The sequence below is a fragment of the Chelmon rostratus genome, chromosome 2 (assembly GCF_017976325.1).
Source record: "Chelmon rostratus isolate fCheRos1 chromosome 2, fCheRos1.pri, whole genome shotgun sequence".
Classification (NCBI taxonomy): Eukaryota; Metazoa; Chordata; class Actinopteri; order Chaetodontiformes; family Chaetodontidae; genus Chelmon; species Chelmon rostratus.
Window position 1 is genome coordinate 3,700,278 of NC_055659.1, and position 18,773 is coordinate 3,719,050.

Below are 18,773 nucleotides of genomic sequence, written 5' to 3' on the forward strand. Positions count from 1 at the left end.
AAACAATATGAGGACAATGTAACACACACTCTACAGCTGTTGGGCCAGACCATATGAGGACGTCTCCTGAAACACACTCAGGTCTTTCACAGCTTCAAACAATATGAGGACATGACGACTCAAGACCATGTTCCTGACTTCTGACTTCTCCTGTTGTTGTCAAAGAAAGCTCTAAACCCCACACTGATGTAAACTGATCTATTTCCCCAGAAATCCAATCATGTAAACTGATCAGAAGGAGGTTAAATGAACAAAAACATGAGCAAAAGGACAAAAAATATAGAATTTAGCGAGAACAAAGATCAATTTGATGCTTTAAGGAGAAGTTAGAGCTAACCAATGCTATGGCCAATTTCCTTCTGCTAAGGTATTCACAAACAACCAATGCTAATATTGATACTGTGAACATTTCACACAAACTGACCGTTTTAATACAGTGAAAGGGCATTTAATTTATGTACTGGACCCAACTGAGACATGGATCCTTATTCCACATAGAAACAATTAATGTGTAATTACCTGTTGGAAGGATGAAGTGGAACTCTCGCTCACTTCCTGGTCTGCAGAAGATTGAGTCAGGATCTGAACATTTGGTGTCTGCTACAAAAAAAAAACAACAGTGTCAGGTTTACTCTGTACTACCAATCCTGACTAGTTCATAAACTAATGATCATACTTGCTTCAGGAGGATCTGGGCTCACTATACCAGACTCTATAGAAACTGTTAACACTGTACATTATCTGCTACCCAACAATATGAGGACAATGTAACACACACTCTACAGCTGTTGGGCCAGACCATGTGAGGACGTCTCCTGAAACACACTCAGGTCTTTCACAGCTTCAAACAATATGAGGACATGACGACTCAAGACCTGTAGAGTCCATGTTCCTGACTTCTGACTTCTCCTGTTGTTGTCAAAGAAAGCTCTAAACCCCACACTGATGTAAACTGATCTATTTCCCCAGAAATCCAATCAAGTAAACTGATCAGGAGTTTAAATGGACAAAAACATTAGCAAAAGTGAGAACAAACATCAATTTGCTGATTTAAGGGGAAGTTAGAGCTAACCAATGCTATGGCCAATTTCCTTCTGCTAAGGTATTCACAAACAACCAATGCTAATATTGATACTGTGAACATTTCACACAAACTGACCGTTTTAATACAGTGAAAGGGCATTTAATTTATGTACTGGACCCAACTGAGACATGGATCCTAATTCCACATAGAAACAATTAATGTGTAATTACCTGTTGGAAGGATGAAGTGGAACCCTTGCTCATTTCCTGGTCTGCAGAAGATTGAGTCAGGATCTGAACATTTGGTGTCTGCTGCAAAAAAAACAACAGTGTCAGGTTTACTCTGTACTACCAATCCTGACTAGTTCATAAACTCATGATCACACTTGCTTCAGGAGGATATGGGCTCACTATACCAGACTCTATAGAAACTGTTAACACTGTACATTATCTGCCACCAAACAATATGAGGACAACGTAACACACACTCTACAGCTGTTGGGCCAGACCATATGAGGACGTCTCCTGAAACACACTCAGGTCTTTCACAGCTTCAAACAATATGAGGACATGACGACTCAAGACCTGTAGAGTCCATGTTCCTGACTTCTGACTTCTCCTGTTGTTGTCAAAGAAAGCTCTAAACCCCACACTGACGTAAACTGATCTATTTCCCCAGAAATCCAACCAAGTAAACTGATCAGAAGGAGGTTAAATGGACAAAACCATTAGCAAAAGTGAGAACAAACATCAATTTGCTGATTTAAGGGGAAGTTAGAGCTAACCAATGCTATGGCCAATTTCCTTCTGCTAAGGTATCCACAAACAACCAATGCTATATTGACACTGTGAACATTTCACACAAACTGACCGTTTTAATACAGTGAAAGGGCATTTAATTTATGTACTGGACCCAACTGAGACATGTATCCTTATTCCACATAGAAACAATTAATGTGTAATTACCTGTTGGAAGGATGAAGTGGAAACCTCGCTCACTTCCTGGTCTGCAGAAGATTGAGTTGGGATCTGAACATTTGGTGTCTGCTACCAAAAAAAAAAAAAACAACAGTGTCAGGTTTACTCTGTACTACCAATCCTGACTAGTTCATAAACTAATGATCATACTTGCTTCAGGAGGATCTGGGCTCACTATACCAGACTATAGAAACTGTTAACACTGTACATTATCTGCCACCAAACAATATGAGGACAATGTAACACACACTCTACAGCTGTTGGGCCAGACCATATGAGGACATCTCCTGAAACACACTCAGGTCTTTCACAGCTTCAAACAATATGAGGACATGACGACTCAAGACCATGTTCCTGACTTCTGACTTCTCCTGTTGTTGTCAAAGAAAGCTCTAAACCCCACACTGATGCAAACTGATCTTTGTACTGAAATTACTGTCAATAACTCTAATGAGTATTTTTTCATCTCCTATTACTTAACAGATCTTATTCTGCTTAATCTATGAGGAAGATTTACTTACCAGAGCTCGCCATGGCCACTGAGATTCTCCATAGTTATAGGTTATTTCACTGTCTGCTTGGATGTTTTCAATAGCAAACAAGCAGAGATGAGGTTTGCCCTGGACTGTCAACTTTTTCATTTTGCAGTTTGGTGACTTGTGGGCATCATTAACCAGACGACCCAGTGAGCCATCTTCACGGGAGGCATCAATGCTAAAATTGAACAAGGAAACATTTGAGGTTTTCTCCACTAAAACCATAATGTTGTAAAGAACAACTCATCTTTTATAGGTCTTTACTTACCACCATGTGCTGCTGTTCCATTCAAAATCAAACAGGAAAGCATTTTGCTTCTCTGTGTACTTTTTCTGCCTCTTGTCCCGCTCATGTTGTGAGATTAACTCCCCACGGTACTCGACCACAAAGGATCCCTTTTCAATTGGTGCACAGGCAAATACACCACGTCCTAAAACACCAAAGTTCACTATTTAGTGTCAAGTAATACAAGCCACGTCAGGTTTACTAACTGCAGCTGATCAGCTATTGACAAAACATGTAGAACAAAGATAAGACTTTTTAAAGGCGAGAAAATTCAGTCATCAAAGAAATTATCGCCTTGATTATTAAAATAATTGTTAGTTGCAGCTCTGGCAACGTTCCCGTAGTAACCATAGGTCTATAACATACCTTTACAGTCACTGACCCACTGGACCTTTAAACCAGGCTTGTCAACTCCAGATAAAATGAACTGAGCAGCCTCAGCTTCAGGACGAAGTCTGGCTCTTCTTCCTGACATGCTCTTCACTTGGCCATGTGCTACTCAACCTGTAAACATCTACAGGGAAAGATGACAAAAAGTTAGTGAGACAATTACAAAACAGACCAGTACTTTAAATCAAACAGGACTTATAAAATGGTATTATTCTGCCTTAAATCATAACGCATTTGCTAACACATCAGTGCAAAGCCTGTGCAACTGTGATTACAACAGTGCAACATTTAATTACCTGAACAAATATTAACCTACCGACAAAGCATCTTCAAAGATAAATACTGTGATAAAATCACTCTAAAACTTTGCACTCCACTGCCATCACCTGCACTGAATAACGAATATCATCAATTTGTGTTAAATAGGAAAATATCTAAATTCCAGAAAACATATCTTGTGCTGAAACAAACTTTGTGTTAAAGGACACCTAAAAACAAAGACTGTCTCTGCAGCAGATGAAGAAAAAGTTCGTTTGGAGAATCTTCCCTGCAGCACTGCATGTCCTTTACATTGCTTTTAGCATACTATTGCGCTGGCTAATTAGCTGACTCAGATGGGCATTGTTCAGAAGAGTTATATTTCACAACAACTTCTACTCTCTGTTGTTGAAGACAAATCAAAAGTAATTAATTACCATTTTCTATGCACCCCTCCCAGTTTATTTGTGTTAGTTGCGTGTTGTTTGAACTCCGTTAAGCTAATTATCAAACTTTACCTCATCAGGTGGGTGCTGAAGCATCGACATCCCGGATGTAGCGTTCACCGAGAGCTCCGTTGCCGTCGTATCGGTTCAGAGGCTTTGCAATTGTGAACCGCTAACTTTAGCTTGAGTCCGTCGACCAATAAGAAACTGCATTACTGACCTGCTGACCAACCAGAGGCTGTGTTTATGATGGGTGCCGTAGCACCGATCTCGAACCGAACGCCGAACACCGAACGCAATGCGCTTTGGAATAACAGGATCGAAATTACTAAAATGACTAAAATTTAACTGAAACAAAAAAAACATTATTAAAAAACCTCTGGAGTTTTGCTATTTTACCTGTGTTTGGTTCGCCTGGTCTATAGGCGAACTCTTGTTACATTGCTACGCAAAGAAGTAGAACTACAACTCCCAAAAAGTACAGCTTCCTGTGCTTTGCGTATTGCCACTCTGATAGGTCGACAGACTCACATGATCAGGAAAAGAGCGGAAGCTGAGGATAACACGGGCTGTTTTCATCACGGAAAAATGGATAAATAACCACAAAAAACTTATACAATAAACCTTATTTCTTAAAGTATGTAATAATATAATATTGTTGTGATATTGTGATCATACTTGACAGACACAGACTGGGAATATTGTTCTGGTGTAGATGTGGCAGAATATCTCAGTAAGAGATCATTATTTGTTATTTTGGTATTAAATGATCCAGGTGAATGTTCACTTCTTTACCTGAGGACCATCTGTGGCTGAAATTATTCAGGTCAAGTCCACATCAAATGATAATAAAAAAGACAATAATGTGCCACTGTTTTTATTCTTTTTTTATTTTATTTTTTTAAGTTACTCACTGAAGTTTTTTTTTTAAAGCAATACTTTTGTACTCTTACCCTTGTAGTTATTTTGATTAATTGAAAATGTTTTTATTTGACTCAATTGATATTGCAGTAATGCTAAAACCTGCTTCAAATGTCGGTAAGTGTGTTAGAGTGTCTGATCAAAGTGACATTTGAGTACCGGTGGACTGACGTCACTGAAAGTGTGTTAAAAGTGTGTTAAATTCCCAAACTAGCCACTAGGGGCGAAATCAAAAATGAGCAAAAACGTTAAACACACTTACACACTGAATTTCATAAAATTGTGATATTTCAGGTCATCACAGATTTTTGGTCTGGGAGCATGTTGGGGGGTTCTAGAACACTGTAGAGGGCTCGGAAAAATGAGGACGCAAAAAATGTCCTCATTCTTCCAAGTGTACTGATATTGTAGGTGTGTTATCATAAAATTGTCCTGATTTGTCATGAAAACAAGTGCACACACACACACACACACACACACACCCACACACACACACACACACACAGCTCATGTGATGCATTTGAGTGATTAGATGTACCACTGTGCTCAGAGTGTTTCTCTCTCTCTCTCTCTCTCTCTCTCTCTCTCTTTCTCCCACCAAATTCACATGAAACATCAGTGTAATTACTTCAGGCTCAGCTGGGTGTCACACACAAACAATGCTCACGCACACACACATGCACGCACGCACGCACACACACACACACACTCACACACGCACACACACGCACACACGCACACACACACACACACACACACACACACACACACACACACACACACACACACACTCATATAGAGTTTTGGTGAAGTTAGAGTTATTATATCTTTACTGTGCTCACAAGGTTTTCTCTCCCACACACACGCACGCACACGCACACACACACACACACACACACACACAGCACACATATTCAGTTCAAATATGGACATAATTACTCCTTGCTTTGCTCTCATTGGTCACAGGTGTTGCCTTCAAATGAGTGTAAATGAAAGCCATTAATCGTTGCTGGAGGCAGAGCTGAAAGAGAGTGATTAGCAACAACACAGTGGGCACTCTGCACCAGAAAAATTACTGCAGGTAGGGGATGGATGGATGGATGGATGGAATGATAGATGGATGGGTAGAGGGAGGAAGGAAAGGTTGCATGCATAAAATTTTCCTTTTTTAATAAATTGCAGTGCATTGATCGATGCTTTGAAGGCAGGACAGTACTGTCTGACACAATAAACAAAGTTTGCCTCTATGCAAATGGATGGATGTCTTAATCTCTGCTGCAGTAAGTGCTGATCTATATGCCTAACTTATCTATGCACACTGCAAGAAAGATGTGGTCTAGAACTGCAGTAAGGAAACCAAAAATGCCTGGTCACAAATCATGACATTTACTTCTGATGTGCACACAAAAAAATGCTCAATCCATTCCCAGTACTGCATGCATGAGTGGAGAGAACGAGTGACGGGCGTACCAGGACCATACCGGTCTACTGCAATGTGGTTAACATTGCCGAATGTTGGCAGTTTGGTGAGGTTGGCTAGGTTCAAGCAACAAAACTACTTGGTTAGGTTTAGGGAAAGGTTATGGTTTGAGGTCAAATAAATATGTTGGTTTCACACAGACACAAACAGAGGTCTCCTGGGTGAAGGGTGTGTTTGACCCATCCCTCTACCCTAGATCTAGACGTCCTCCTTTGCTCCTGTCATAATCACTTAATCACATAATCACAAATATGGCTCATATCATCATCAAAGGATGCTTGCATGGACGATGGGCTGTGTAAACATACCGTCTATACTTGGTCAAGGGAATAAAAAAACCAATAGCAGATATAGCTTCATTTGATTAAGTACAACTTACTCACGTTATTATCTCTAATGTCTGCCTCAATTAAAGGTCCATAAATCTGATCTCAAATTACAGAAAATCACCCTGAAACCTCCCAAACTTGCTTGAGAGGCAGTTTTCTATATTTTCTTGGATGCATTGCAAACAGCGACTGCTAACAGCAACAGCATACTTGTAAATGGTGCCAAATTCCAGTTGTAAACCAGTATAGGCTGAAAATATGAAGTGGTGGGAGGGTGTTGGGGGAATGGTTGTCTCGCTTTTTTCTGAGCGGGACCCACAGTGTCAGACGTTGAAAAATCATGGTTTGTGGGAAATGTCTACCTTAAAGCAGCAACAAGCTGTCTGTGGCAGGAATAGCTAAAAAATACACTGACATAGCAGACGAAATGCAATAATTCTGAATGTAAAGCAGAGCTGCGTGGTTTTCTAAATTTGTTTCTTTCCATCTCGTCTCTGTTTCCTGCTTCCTCTCTCGCTGCTGTTGTTGCTGTTGTTCTTTGCTCTAATGCCTTTTCTTTGGCTGTTGGCATCGCTTTGATGCAGACCCACAGCAAATATTACACCAGCCATCAACTGCCAACATCACTGGGAGGCACATTTGAGTGGATATAAATAATTGTCAATTTAATGTCACAGAATTGTAAAGATTCAACTTACAGTAGTTTGTGCAGAGATGGATGGATGAATGGATGAGTGAGGAGATCAATTATCCTCACACAGAGCAAGGAGCAACTTAGAATTTGCTTGAGTAAAAGGCTTGAGCAGGATTAATGGGTGGATGGATGAATTGGTCTGGGTCCAGGAAGGGATGATTAGCATCAACATGAAGTAATGAGAAACAGACAAATGACGAGCGGCACACTTGTAAATGCAGGACGGAGGGAGGGGCAGGTGAAGGAAAGAAGCGAGAAAGCGGGAGGCTTGGGCAGAGATGGAGGAAAACCTTACAGGGGTGGAGTAAAGACAGATTGAGGTGAAGATAAATTGAGGGGAAGGCACAGGGGTTCATTAGAGAGAGCAATGGCTACTGGTATAACTGTCTAGATTGATGGATGAATTGATGGTTTTGCGTGTATATAAGTGAAAAGTGGTTAAATGAATGAGCTGATGATTAATCTTTGTCTTTCATTACTGTGTGAAAGAGGTTCATACTATGAGTGTGCTGTTTACACATCATCAATCAGGCAGGATGCGTTGCTCTGATCACACTGATGCAGCGATGGAGGTTAAAGTAACATCACCTTAAACTTCAACAGTCGTTCTTCAGTACAACAATCTACGCTGACGGGAAAGAGTGTTTGAGGGACTTGAGAGCAGGTAATTTTGTAAATTTCTATTTCCTGGTGCAATAAAGCCTAAATACAGCCATGTTAGAGGGAGGAGTTGTTTCAGGCGTGCTGTGGTTGTTCCCAGTTACAAAGATGAAGCATTATGAATAAGCTACGGCTCTGATTCCTGTCTCACACTGGTTTCTCCTCCACAGCAAAGGCAGCTGAAGCTCATGGGTATTGTTGTATTTAGAGCTCATACCAAACTGGAAGAAAGAAACGATTTCTCAGTAACAATGTGGAAATGATTACATCAAAATTATCCTCGTTTTTCTCTGTGGACGATCATTTAAATTATTGTTAAAAAGAACAATGAGGAGAAATGTTTTCAACCAGCAGCTGCTCCCACTTTGCAACTCTAAAAAAGTAGAATCAAAACTGTGTGAAATAAGCAAAAAATTGATTAATATTTTTAATTCGTTCACATATATCACACAAAAAGAAACTTTCTTTCTGTTTCTAAAAGCACCCGCAAAGGGTGAGATGCACCATATAACAGCGTCTCGGTGCTCCGGTGCTGTTTGCACACATTTTCGTGCAGAACTGGTCCCTTTCCTTGAAAATGAGCCTCTTTGCTAAAAAGTCAAACTCACAAACACCAGTGCTAACAGCCACATGCAGCTAGAGGGGAAATGATTAGCTTCTTCAGAGGGTTGGTGGTAACATACGAGGGGTGTCTCAGTGGGGTCTAATCTCCAAAGACATCCTACATTTATCATCCTCATTGTGCACGCGTCAATAAAAAACATTGCTCACTCTTATTAAGTCTCTCCTGAGTGAAATGAAGCTCAGCAGAAGTCCAATCAGGAAGACTGTCTCATTAAAAGCATTTAGTCTTCGGCCACAATCTCTATAAACCAGCCATATCTTTGCTGTTCTGCTCTCTGTTGCTCTCAGCTGTCATTTCAGTGTGTGTCTTACGTTGCCACATGGATAATTGCAATCAGATGCAAAACAAGGGCAAATTGCACTCAGCTGCAAAACTTTATGGGCGTGTTAGCTCTGTAATATAATTAGCACAGTATCGTTTGTGAATCAGACCTTGAGGCGGGGCAGATAATTCATGGTGCTATCAGCGGCCGCGATCCATCCTCTGAGAATTTGCCCCTCGGCGATATAAATAATTATTCCATAATTGTACGAGATGCTGCTGACTCATCAGACATTTTCTCTCAATGTACTGATTCTGTGACATCACAGACGTATCTAATTGTTATCAGAAGTGACAAAAACTAAAAGCTAAACAGCTGCAGGCTTAATTTCGGTGAACGTGTCCCTAACTTCTGCAGGATGTGATGGCAGGAGATAGGAGGTTTTCACCTGGCATTAGCAGGTTGGAAGACAGTCAATAGGACACTGGCATCCCACGCTGCGCTCCCTGCTGTGTCAGTATCACACGTCCACTCTACTTAACAACCTCCTCCATCACTGAGCAACCATCACCAAGGTGACACAGTGAAGCTGTCACTGCCATACCCTTGGAGACAGTCACTATGGTAACATATTGCGGTGCAGGCAATGCCAACAAGGCGAGGTACAGGGGAAGGATGGAGGGTACAAGCTCAAGATCAACATCGTAGTCAGCTTAAAAAAAGCAAGGAAAGTGAGTGAATCAAACAAATAAATCAAAATCAAGCAAACATTTGAGTTTGGTTTAAAAAAAACAGAGAAGTTCAGAAAAAATAACTGTCAGGGATCAAATATTTACCTTGGATTTTCTGGCAGATGTATCAGGGCCAAATTCTACAAAGCTGATGAGTTTTGCAGAGGCTTTAACTCTGCTTGTGTCTACAATCGATGTATCTGTACAGGGCTTAAATCTTCCCTTCACCTGTGTGTTTGAGCGAGCGTAACAGAGTGTGACTGATTGAGTGATAGAGGAGACAGATGGTATTTGCCACTCCATCAGTCAACAGTAACAGACCAGAACACTCATATTGTGCTGTTGAGGCCACACGTGTACGTCTGCGATACGCCAGTGCTGCTGACCTTACTAAACCAGTTTGAACTGGTTTACATACAAGCTGCAACATCTAGGTTTAAAAGTCGTGCAAAGTGTTAAACAGAAAACAAAACTCAAGCAGAAAACACGAGAGACTCCACACAAGCTCCATGTTTGTGTGACACAAACACTGAAATGGAGGCGGACACGGAAACCATGTTCGATGACTCAAAGTGCTGATTGGCTGATTGCAAAAATAAGTGTTGGACTAGATTTTTCAAACATGGTTAAACAGCAGCAGAAAGCTTCAGGGTAGTCTGCCAAGCTTCATGATAGTCAAGACTCAAAACAACAGAAGTCAAAGATGTTACAGCTGTCTGAAAGTAGATTGTTTAAAGTTGCAATATCCCAAAACAGAACTACAACAGCAGCAGATGATGATGTTTGTCTGTTCATTCTGCAGTTAATTACCTTCAAAATGCAACAAAGACCTGAAAACCTTGATGTGATAATAAAAAAAGTGCATTCTTAAAACATTTCATACAAGCAACTTCCAGCGAGGCCTTCTGTTCAGTAGCAGACCATTTCAATCAATTCACGACAAACGACATCCTCCACAAAGACCAAACAGGTGAAACAACGCTTCTCTAAACAAATTGATTATCTCACTGCTGTTTTATATGGCTGCATTAGTTTTATTTAGGTGTGCCTAATAAACTGGCAGTGGGAGCATACATAGCTATCAAACATTAAATGCAAAACTGTCACACTGTTTTACCGTCTTAGCTGATTCAGAGGACCAGACTTCCATTTGTTTGTATATTTAAGAAGAAGAGACCAACCCAACCTTTGCCTGCAGACTATAGTCAAACTCCATGCAGGCCACACACACCTCAGGTAGTGTTGTTACCTGTTTGTCCCTCCACTCGTCTCTCAGTGTCTCTCTGCTGGTCCTCTAGTGGTGGAAGACCTTCCTTCAGAGCAGAAAACGTGAGGGTAGAGATGTGTAAGCTGGCTGGTTCACTTTAGACCAAAAAGTTTAGCACAGGTCCCCACACTTTCACCAACTCAGCAGCAGCAACACTTCCTGGTTTTGCTCTGACATGTGATTGGCTTTAACCAATCAGAAGCTGGAATCACAGTACTCAGTGAGGAGAAACCACTGAGCTACATTCAGCTGATTTATTGGATAACATATTTAAACTTTCAAATATCTAAATAGTCTAAAAACTCTCCAAATGTACTTTTAAACTGAGTGACCTCTCCCCTTCCTCTTCTCTGCCTCCTTCTATAAAAGCAAAGTATGTCTTTCTGTAAAACAATCTTTAATTTGCTGTTAAACGTCACAGTCACTGCGGTCAGAGTACTGCAGATCTGATGTTTCACTCTGCTGTTTGATGCTTGCTATGCTGGTGTTAGAATTGAAGCTTATTCTGAGTCACTGTGTCTGCCACACAGCTAAAAAAAAATGCTCTGCGTGCCTTCCCTCGGGCTATATTATGCATGCCAGTCAGCCTAACAATCACCACCCTGCCAGGATGGCAATCACATGCAAAACGCTCTAAACTGCAGAATAAAGATGAGGGGCTGCTTGCATTTACAGTGTATCGACAGCTACACTTAGAGAGACAGATGGACTTGACACAAGGATGAAAAGTTTCGTGCTTTTTTTTTTTGTCGGCGGGTAAATAGGCCAAGAAAAAACAATGTTTGATGTTTGCCCTGTCAATATGGCTTGAGCTTGATAACCATGCAGGCGAAGCAGGAGGCACTCGGCTGTAATCCTCCAATGGGATTGGGGAAAACAAAGTAGACCAGGAAGGCCTCACGCTGTGTCGGTGATGAGTGGTAATCATGAGAGGACGGCGGGTGCTTTTATTAGGGTAGAGCACGTCAGGAACGAAAGCACTTCTGAGGCGTGCGGGCACGCGTGCACAAGCACAACACACAGCGATGCGGAGAGACGCCACGTCTCTCAGTAGCACCAATGTAAACTGCTGATGACACACTCACGAAAACATCCTTTGGCATTCTGAGGCAAGTGTGTTGTCACAAGCTGCCATAACGCTAAAGTTTACTTTACTGGGCTTCTCCATTAAAATGCATTCCAATCCTCGCTGATCACCAATGAAGGTCAACATAAGTAGCTGCCTTTTAAAGGTAACGTCAACCTCGAGGTAACTATTCCTCCAAATTTCCAGCTTCTTTCAATGCTGCGCTCATTAGCTTCAGTCAATGCAAACTGCTCATCAGGTTTACAGGATACAGTATTTGAGATAAAGTTGCAGCTCTGAAAGTCTGAGTCGGTGCTTCGATCCAGAGGACATCATGGAACCCAGTAAGCACAAATGTGATGATTTTTGAAGGTCTACGCATCTTGGTTAAAACTGGACATAATCTGGTAGAAAAGTCAACCAGTGGTAAACTAAGGTGCTGGTTAGTTTTGGTTCTGTCTGTCCATTTCAGATGCCATCACCACATGTACAGTTTTAAAACACAGAAATGAATGCAAGGATACACACAAAGAAAGACTAAAAGAGAAGGAACAAAATCTGTAGATTATGAATCAAAACACAAACACTGAGACCTCATCAGCATGCAAATGATTCAAAATAGCCTGACATATTGCTAAAGACTCAAAAGGCTGTGAAAAGGGCTTATCAGACCCTCGGTCTGCAGCACCGAGACCACGGTTTAGAAATTACAAAGCCTCCCAAAGGTTAATGGGATTCCTCAATCCCCGACAAAAATATCTTAAACTTGAATATATATAAACTTAAACTCTAAACCACTGGGATGTGTTTGGGGGGTCATTCAAGGGCCCCTCAATGTGTTTACAAGAGATGAAAGACTAAATTTAGATTTATGCCTGAAGGATATAGTCATAGTTTTTCGTTTTACTTTTTGGGCACACAAATGACATATGACACAAAAAACTGAAGTAAATGGCTAATGATGCCATTTATTTGGCTTGGTGGCTTCATGAATGTCAAAGTATATAACATATACCCCCAGCCCCAGTGTGGGCCTTTTGGTTGAGGTATCTTTTCACTCAACTTTAGTAAATGCTGCGATTGCGTTTGCATTCATGGTTTTCTGACGACGCCACTCGCTCGTTCGTTGCGTCCCCCGTCAGTGTCGGCTGACAAAGCCCAGATCACACAGTGAGTTCTGGAACAATATAAATCACATTACCTGCAGTGATAATTCTTCAGAAACTGGGACTGAATCCAACTCAAACACCTTGAAGATATTTTTTGGGCACTGGAGGCTTCCTTTAATGTTTAAATGCAGTTCAGTAAATACACCACGTGTAAGAAAGCATGACCATCACATTAAGATCTACTGTAAAGACCTGGAAATTGAAAGTATGTTTCTGTAACTTCAGGCTATGTCACCCCCACGTTGAAGCGATCAGCGTTGCCTGTGTGAGATGGTGCAGCTGCAGCTCTTTACTACCCTGGAAGTATTTTAATTCGCCTTGTGTACCTGCCTATAAAATCTAATTCTGAAGGCTGTGCTGATCAGTGCAGCCTGGCCCCCCCTCTGTCCGCCCCGCTGTGGCCGTAATCACAGATATCCTACATCTCCATATCATCGAGTTAGCGTTCAGTGGCAAGCGTTCTTCGCTCAACACTCTCACGGTTTTTAATTCAAATCTTTCAAGTGGAGGAACGCAATAATTACCCCTGCTGACCTTCGAGTTTCTCTTTCATCTGCTCTCATCTCGCTTTCTTTCATCGCCCTCTTAGAGTTTCTTTTTTGGCAACTTTCGTCGTATGATTTTTGAATCCGTTCTTTGCTTCCTTTATTGCATCTTTCCGAGTCCTCGTATAATGCTTCTAATACTCCCCAGAGTTAAAGCCAAGCACGCACACACGCATCCACGCACAAACGCGCCACATGCCTTCCTGCAGACGTCGTCGTGCCGACCTAAAGCCTATAATTTGTCGAGAATTATTCTGTTTTGTCCTTTAAGTGGCACGCTGCATCTCTCCGGTGCCTGGGATGTGACAATAGCTGTCTCTTAATAACAATCGCTTTTCTCTTTGGCTGGGTTTATTTTGACAAACAGCGCGTCTGAAACGTGCAAACAGATGTGACCTTAACCAAGCGCTCGGCGGATTTGTGTATTCGATTAGGTTTGAAGGGAAAAGTCATTCATGCATATTTTGAAAAGAGGGAGAGAGAGAGAGAAAACAAAAGGTGACTAGTCTGATTTCCATGGCGTGGCAGTGCATTCAGAGGGGATCATCAGGGATGAGTCCAAATAAAACCTGTGTTTTTATGTCCTTTTAATGTCATTAACTTTGTTTTCTTTTAGAAATCAGATTCCTCAAGTTAGATTTAATGTATTGAAGTTATTGCATTGACCTCTATGTATTATCGAATGCAGAATAATGGCAACATCACAATAACATGAACACATATAAATATATACATGCTAATATGTACCGTACCCATTAAAGATGTGCATGTGGGTTTGGTGATAAGCATACAGATTCCACACACACAACAGCAGGACTGTCAGTCAGAGGTTGACCTTGGTGTTTGTAGCTGTGGGCTGAGGCGGCCTTCCCTTGTCACAAGTGATGGCCCTGAGGCAGGATCAACATTTCCCACCTCATTCATGTACTGTTCAGACGCAGAGATAACGACATTTATCTCAAGCAACTGTAAATCATTCTGCGTTGACTGCACACACACAATATAACCGGATTCATCTTTTAGAAATGTCTGTCATGCATCATAAAATGAATAGAACTGTTTAATTAATGAAAGCAGAGACACGCAGTAATGATTGGAAACTGGTTTATTGTTAATGACAAAAGAAGATGGTGCTCATAGAGAGGAAAATGAGGAAGAGGAACACAGCACTGCAGGTGTAATGCTTTCAAATGAGGCATTTTTGTTTTAATCTCTACCAACCTTCACCCAGAAATAGCCAACTTTTCAAAGCGGTGTGTCCAGTGAGTCTCCACCCACTGCTGAGACAACACCGTCATGAACGCTGCTCCTCCAGTGGCGACTTAGGACTTCAATAAACAGCACAAACAATATTCCTCCTGCTGAGGCGGGAACACACTTCCCACACACACACAAACTGAAATAATGGCTGAACACACAGGAACAGCTTACCAGCGTTACTTAGAATACAGACACAGTGAGTCCGTCAGGCGCAAGCAGTGCGCTGCAGAGAGGTGACCGCTTCCCGTCCGACTGCGAGGCCTCAAGAAGAGACCAATGAATATTTAAACATGTAATATATCGCAGACTCGCTCTCTCTCACACACACTCTCTCACACACATGCACAGACATTATAAATTAATGGGTATACCCAGATTCTTGTTAGTGTAGTGACCCAAGTCCGTATCGATGTACTATATCATTTGTGTGTGTGTGTGTGTGTGTGTGTGTGTGAGACAGGTGACAGCTAAGGTCACTGCACAGGATTTGATAAACGCAGTCTGCTGCAAAATGACAACAGTAATTTTATAGATGTGCGCACCATCACACACACACACACACACACACACACAAGCATATATAATGTTGGCTGAACATGAAACATTGCCAGAGGTGAATAACAACTCACAGAGTTCCAGTTAGTAAGAAAATGAGCATTAAAAACACCTAAAAACATATTTTACACATTAGTCCATCAGGTGAAAATCTTACAGTGAGTAAAACAGTGGCACAAGCTCCATTTTTTAGATAACAAGCATAAAAAACAACACATTTCCAGAGGTTACAGCACCCAGCTGATAGCACTGTGACCGCAGAGTGATTATTTAATGGATGTTATACAGGAAGAGAAAAACACACTCCTCTGGTTCTGGAGTTTCTGGATCATCAGTAGATTTAAAGGCTTTACTTTGATAAAGAAATACACAAAATTGCATGCAAACATGGCAAACAACCAGATTACAAAAGGTCACTCAGCATAAATTCTGTATCATCGGATTGTATGCAATTCCCAGCTTCTCTAACTGTCTCCTTATTCAAAGTGCAGTGGAGAACAGAGCAGCCAGTCAGTGTTAGCAAACCAAGACGGAACATTTCTGCAAACTTATAAGTTAAATGTCAAAGTCAAGATATTTTCAGCATCAGAGTTGGTAGAAAAAGGTGATGGTAGAGGAGAATGGACTATTGAACCAACACAATAGCACACACTGCACACACACACACACTGACACCCTTGCTAATGAGAGCTAGAGGGTGAGCTATCGCTCCCTTGTCCTCCATGCTCAGCTGCAAACAGGATAAACACAGACTTAACCACAATCCTCAGAGGAATGTGACGACCTTTTCTAACTTTACTGCTGAGTGTCTGTCTGTGTGTGTGTGGGTGTGTGGGTGTGTATGTATGTATGTATGTTTATGGTTGTTTGTACAGCATGTGCAAGTTGAAGCTCATGACATTGTTAATCACAATGGGCAAATTGCCAGGAGCAAGATGTTGGACTCAGTCATCGGAACATCAACATGCAGAGCGACATACAGAACACACAGTATATTCAGAAACACCACAGAAGGTAAAGCTGACTGTGTGCATAACCCTGGTCTATTGGCCTCGTCAACCTCGAGGCTGTTTTGTGTCTGTGACCAAAGACGAGGAGAACTTTCCCTCTGTGGCATCTCAGTTCTGCTTGCAAAAAGGTCAGTTCCTCCTATACTGTTCATCACATGTTTGAAGGTCTGCAGAAAACAACTGAAAAATATGTGTTTGGTAGAATGCATTACAGGTACGATTGAAGGCCGTGCAAATCTAAAGAAATTTTAAAATGAAAAGCGAGCCAGAATGGCAGCTCTGGTTGTTCTATTTCTGAGGACAACTTCAGAAAATAAAAACACAAGCACGATATTAAAGAAAAATGTTTATCAGTAATTTACTTGGAAAGCTAACAGAAATGCTAGCAGTGCTCGCCACCACTTCCCAATGCAGGAAAAGGTGCTTTGGCAAAATGTGCTGCAGTCAAACTGGGGGAGCTTTAGCATGGTCAGTCATGCTAACAATTAATGTTTGATGCGTAATTTGGGATTTAAATCTTGACCTTGAGAAAAGCAATGTTTCACCTACACTGGGCCACTCAAAGTACCAGGATGTTACATAGCTAAACATGCACTGCTTGTCTTTTGTGTCTACAGAGATGAACCTGGCATCTATGGAAACCTTTGAAACTCTCTGTAGTCGTATTGAGTCTATTTGTAGTTGTTTCTCACTTCATTGCAGTCTTTTTGAGTCTCTTTGTGGTCATTTTGGTCATATCCCTTCCCTTCTTCCCTTCTGGACTGTGTAATTAGTATTATTTCCCATCACTAAACTCTGTGTGTCAGTCCAGTTTTTACATTTGATTGACTCATCATTTCATTTCAGACAGAGGTTTTGGTGCAGGTGGGTAAATTACAACAACTTATCACCTTCTAACTGTGGTCGAGGGGGCACCATGGCACCCCTGCCACCCCTCTGAGCTACGTTAACGAAGGTCCTCGCAAGTCCAGAAATGCAAGCATGTATTTGCGAGTTTGCCAGGTGGAGGATGTGATGAGGACTTTGGGGTGGGACAGGACAATCACAACAGGGTAGTCATTTATTCTTCTCTGGTGTGTGTATATGCACAGTAAATGTGTTGGTGTGTGTGTGTGTGTGTGTGTGTGTGTGTGTGTGTGCGCCCTGCCAACCTTGTGCTGAGGAATGACTCTATAATCATTGCTCTGCTCTGGACCCATCTACCCTGCAAGCATTAGTTATTACGTACTCACACACACACACACACACACACACACACAGCAAACCGTAATTCAGAAATTCACATTAGTAATTACACACACACACACACACACACACACACACATTTTTAGTGTCCTGCCCTCTACAGCTATCCATAATTCACAGAGATAGACTGACAAACACACATCTCCATTTTGCCTCCACCACATGCACCAATAAATCATAATTCAGACTGAGTATAGAAAGACACACACACACAAACACACACACACCCACTGGCTTTATTGATACTGTTGTGGTCTCAGCGGTAACCTGTCAAGTCAACCCGGCCCAGTTGACCCTTACCTGTGTGTGTGTGTGCGTGTGTGTGTGTGTGTGGTATGTCACTGTCAAGAATGATAGAAGCACAATATAAAGGCTAAAGGTTGGCCTCTTCCCGGTCCCAAAAACCAATGAATGAACTGAAGCTTTTCAGTTCTGGGTGAACCAAAACAACAAACACGAGAGTCTATCCCCTCGAAAAGTTATGAACTGCCCTCGGTGAAACAAAAAGTCATCTAATGAGCTCCTGGACCGGGATAAAGCAAAGAGGGGAAATCAGTGCAAGTGAAAACACAACTAGAGCTATTTCTGAATGTGTGTAGTGATGGGTGTAGAGGCTGAGGCAGAACCGAGGAGCCGCCGTCAGACTGCTGCCGCCGGACTGCTGGAAACCTGGATGCTGCAAGTGGACCACAACCCACAAATCCAGCCAGTCAGAAAGAGACACCCTTTGGTTGACGCTGAGAGATCCTTACAGGGGCAGAGCGCACACTCACACTGTCTGTTTGGGTGGGTGTGCTTGACCCTGCCATGTTGCAGTGGATAGATGTTAAACTGATTAGTCAGTGATTGATTCAGCCTTTCCTGATCAATTGACATAAAGCGATAAGTCTTGAGTCCATGCCACTGACTGCTAGTTCCCTGCTCAGCCCTGCAGGGCTGTATTGTATTCAGGTTTTTTAATCTATATTTGACATAACATATATAAGGATGTATGAAATGTGTGCATATATGTCCGGTTTTGTAGTGTTTAGTGCAGT

General features: G+C 41.7%; 1 protein-coding gene across 1 annotated transcript; it reads right to left on the reverse strand.

Moving 5' to 3' along the window:
- Positions 1–1,512: 1,512 nt before the first annotated feature.
- Positions 1,513–3,314, reverse strand: LOC121612212 (N-lysine methyltransferase KMT5A-A-like). The gene is made up of 5 exons (XM_041944942.1): positions 3,190–3,314; positions 2,806–2,968; positions 2,523–2,715; positions 1,990–2,070; positions 1,513–1,548 (listed from the first exon to the last, which is right to left on the reverse strand). Exons 1-5 carry the CDS (start codon positions 3,296–3,298, stop codon positions 1,513–1,515), a joined length of 582 nt encoding a protein of 193 aa, XP_041800876.1. The 5' UTR covers positions 3,299–3,314.
- Between the last annotated feature and the right edge of the window lie 15,459 nt (positions 3,315–18,773).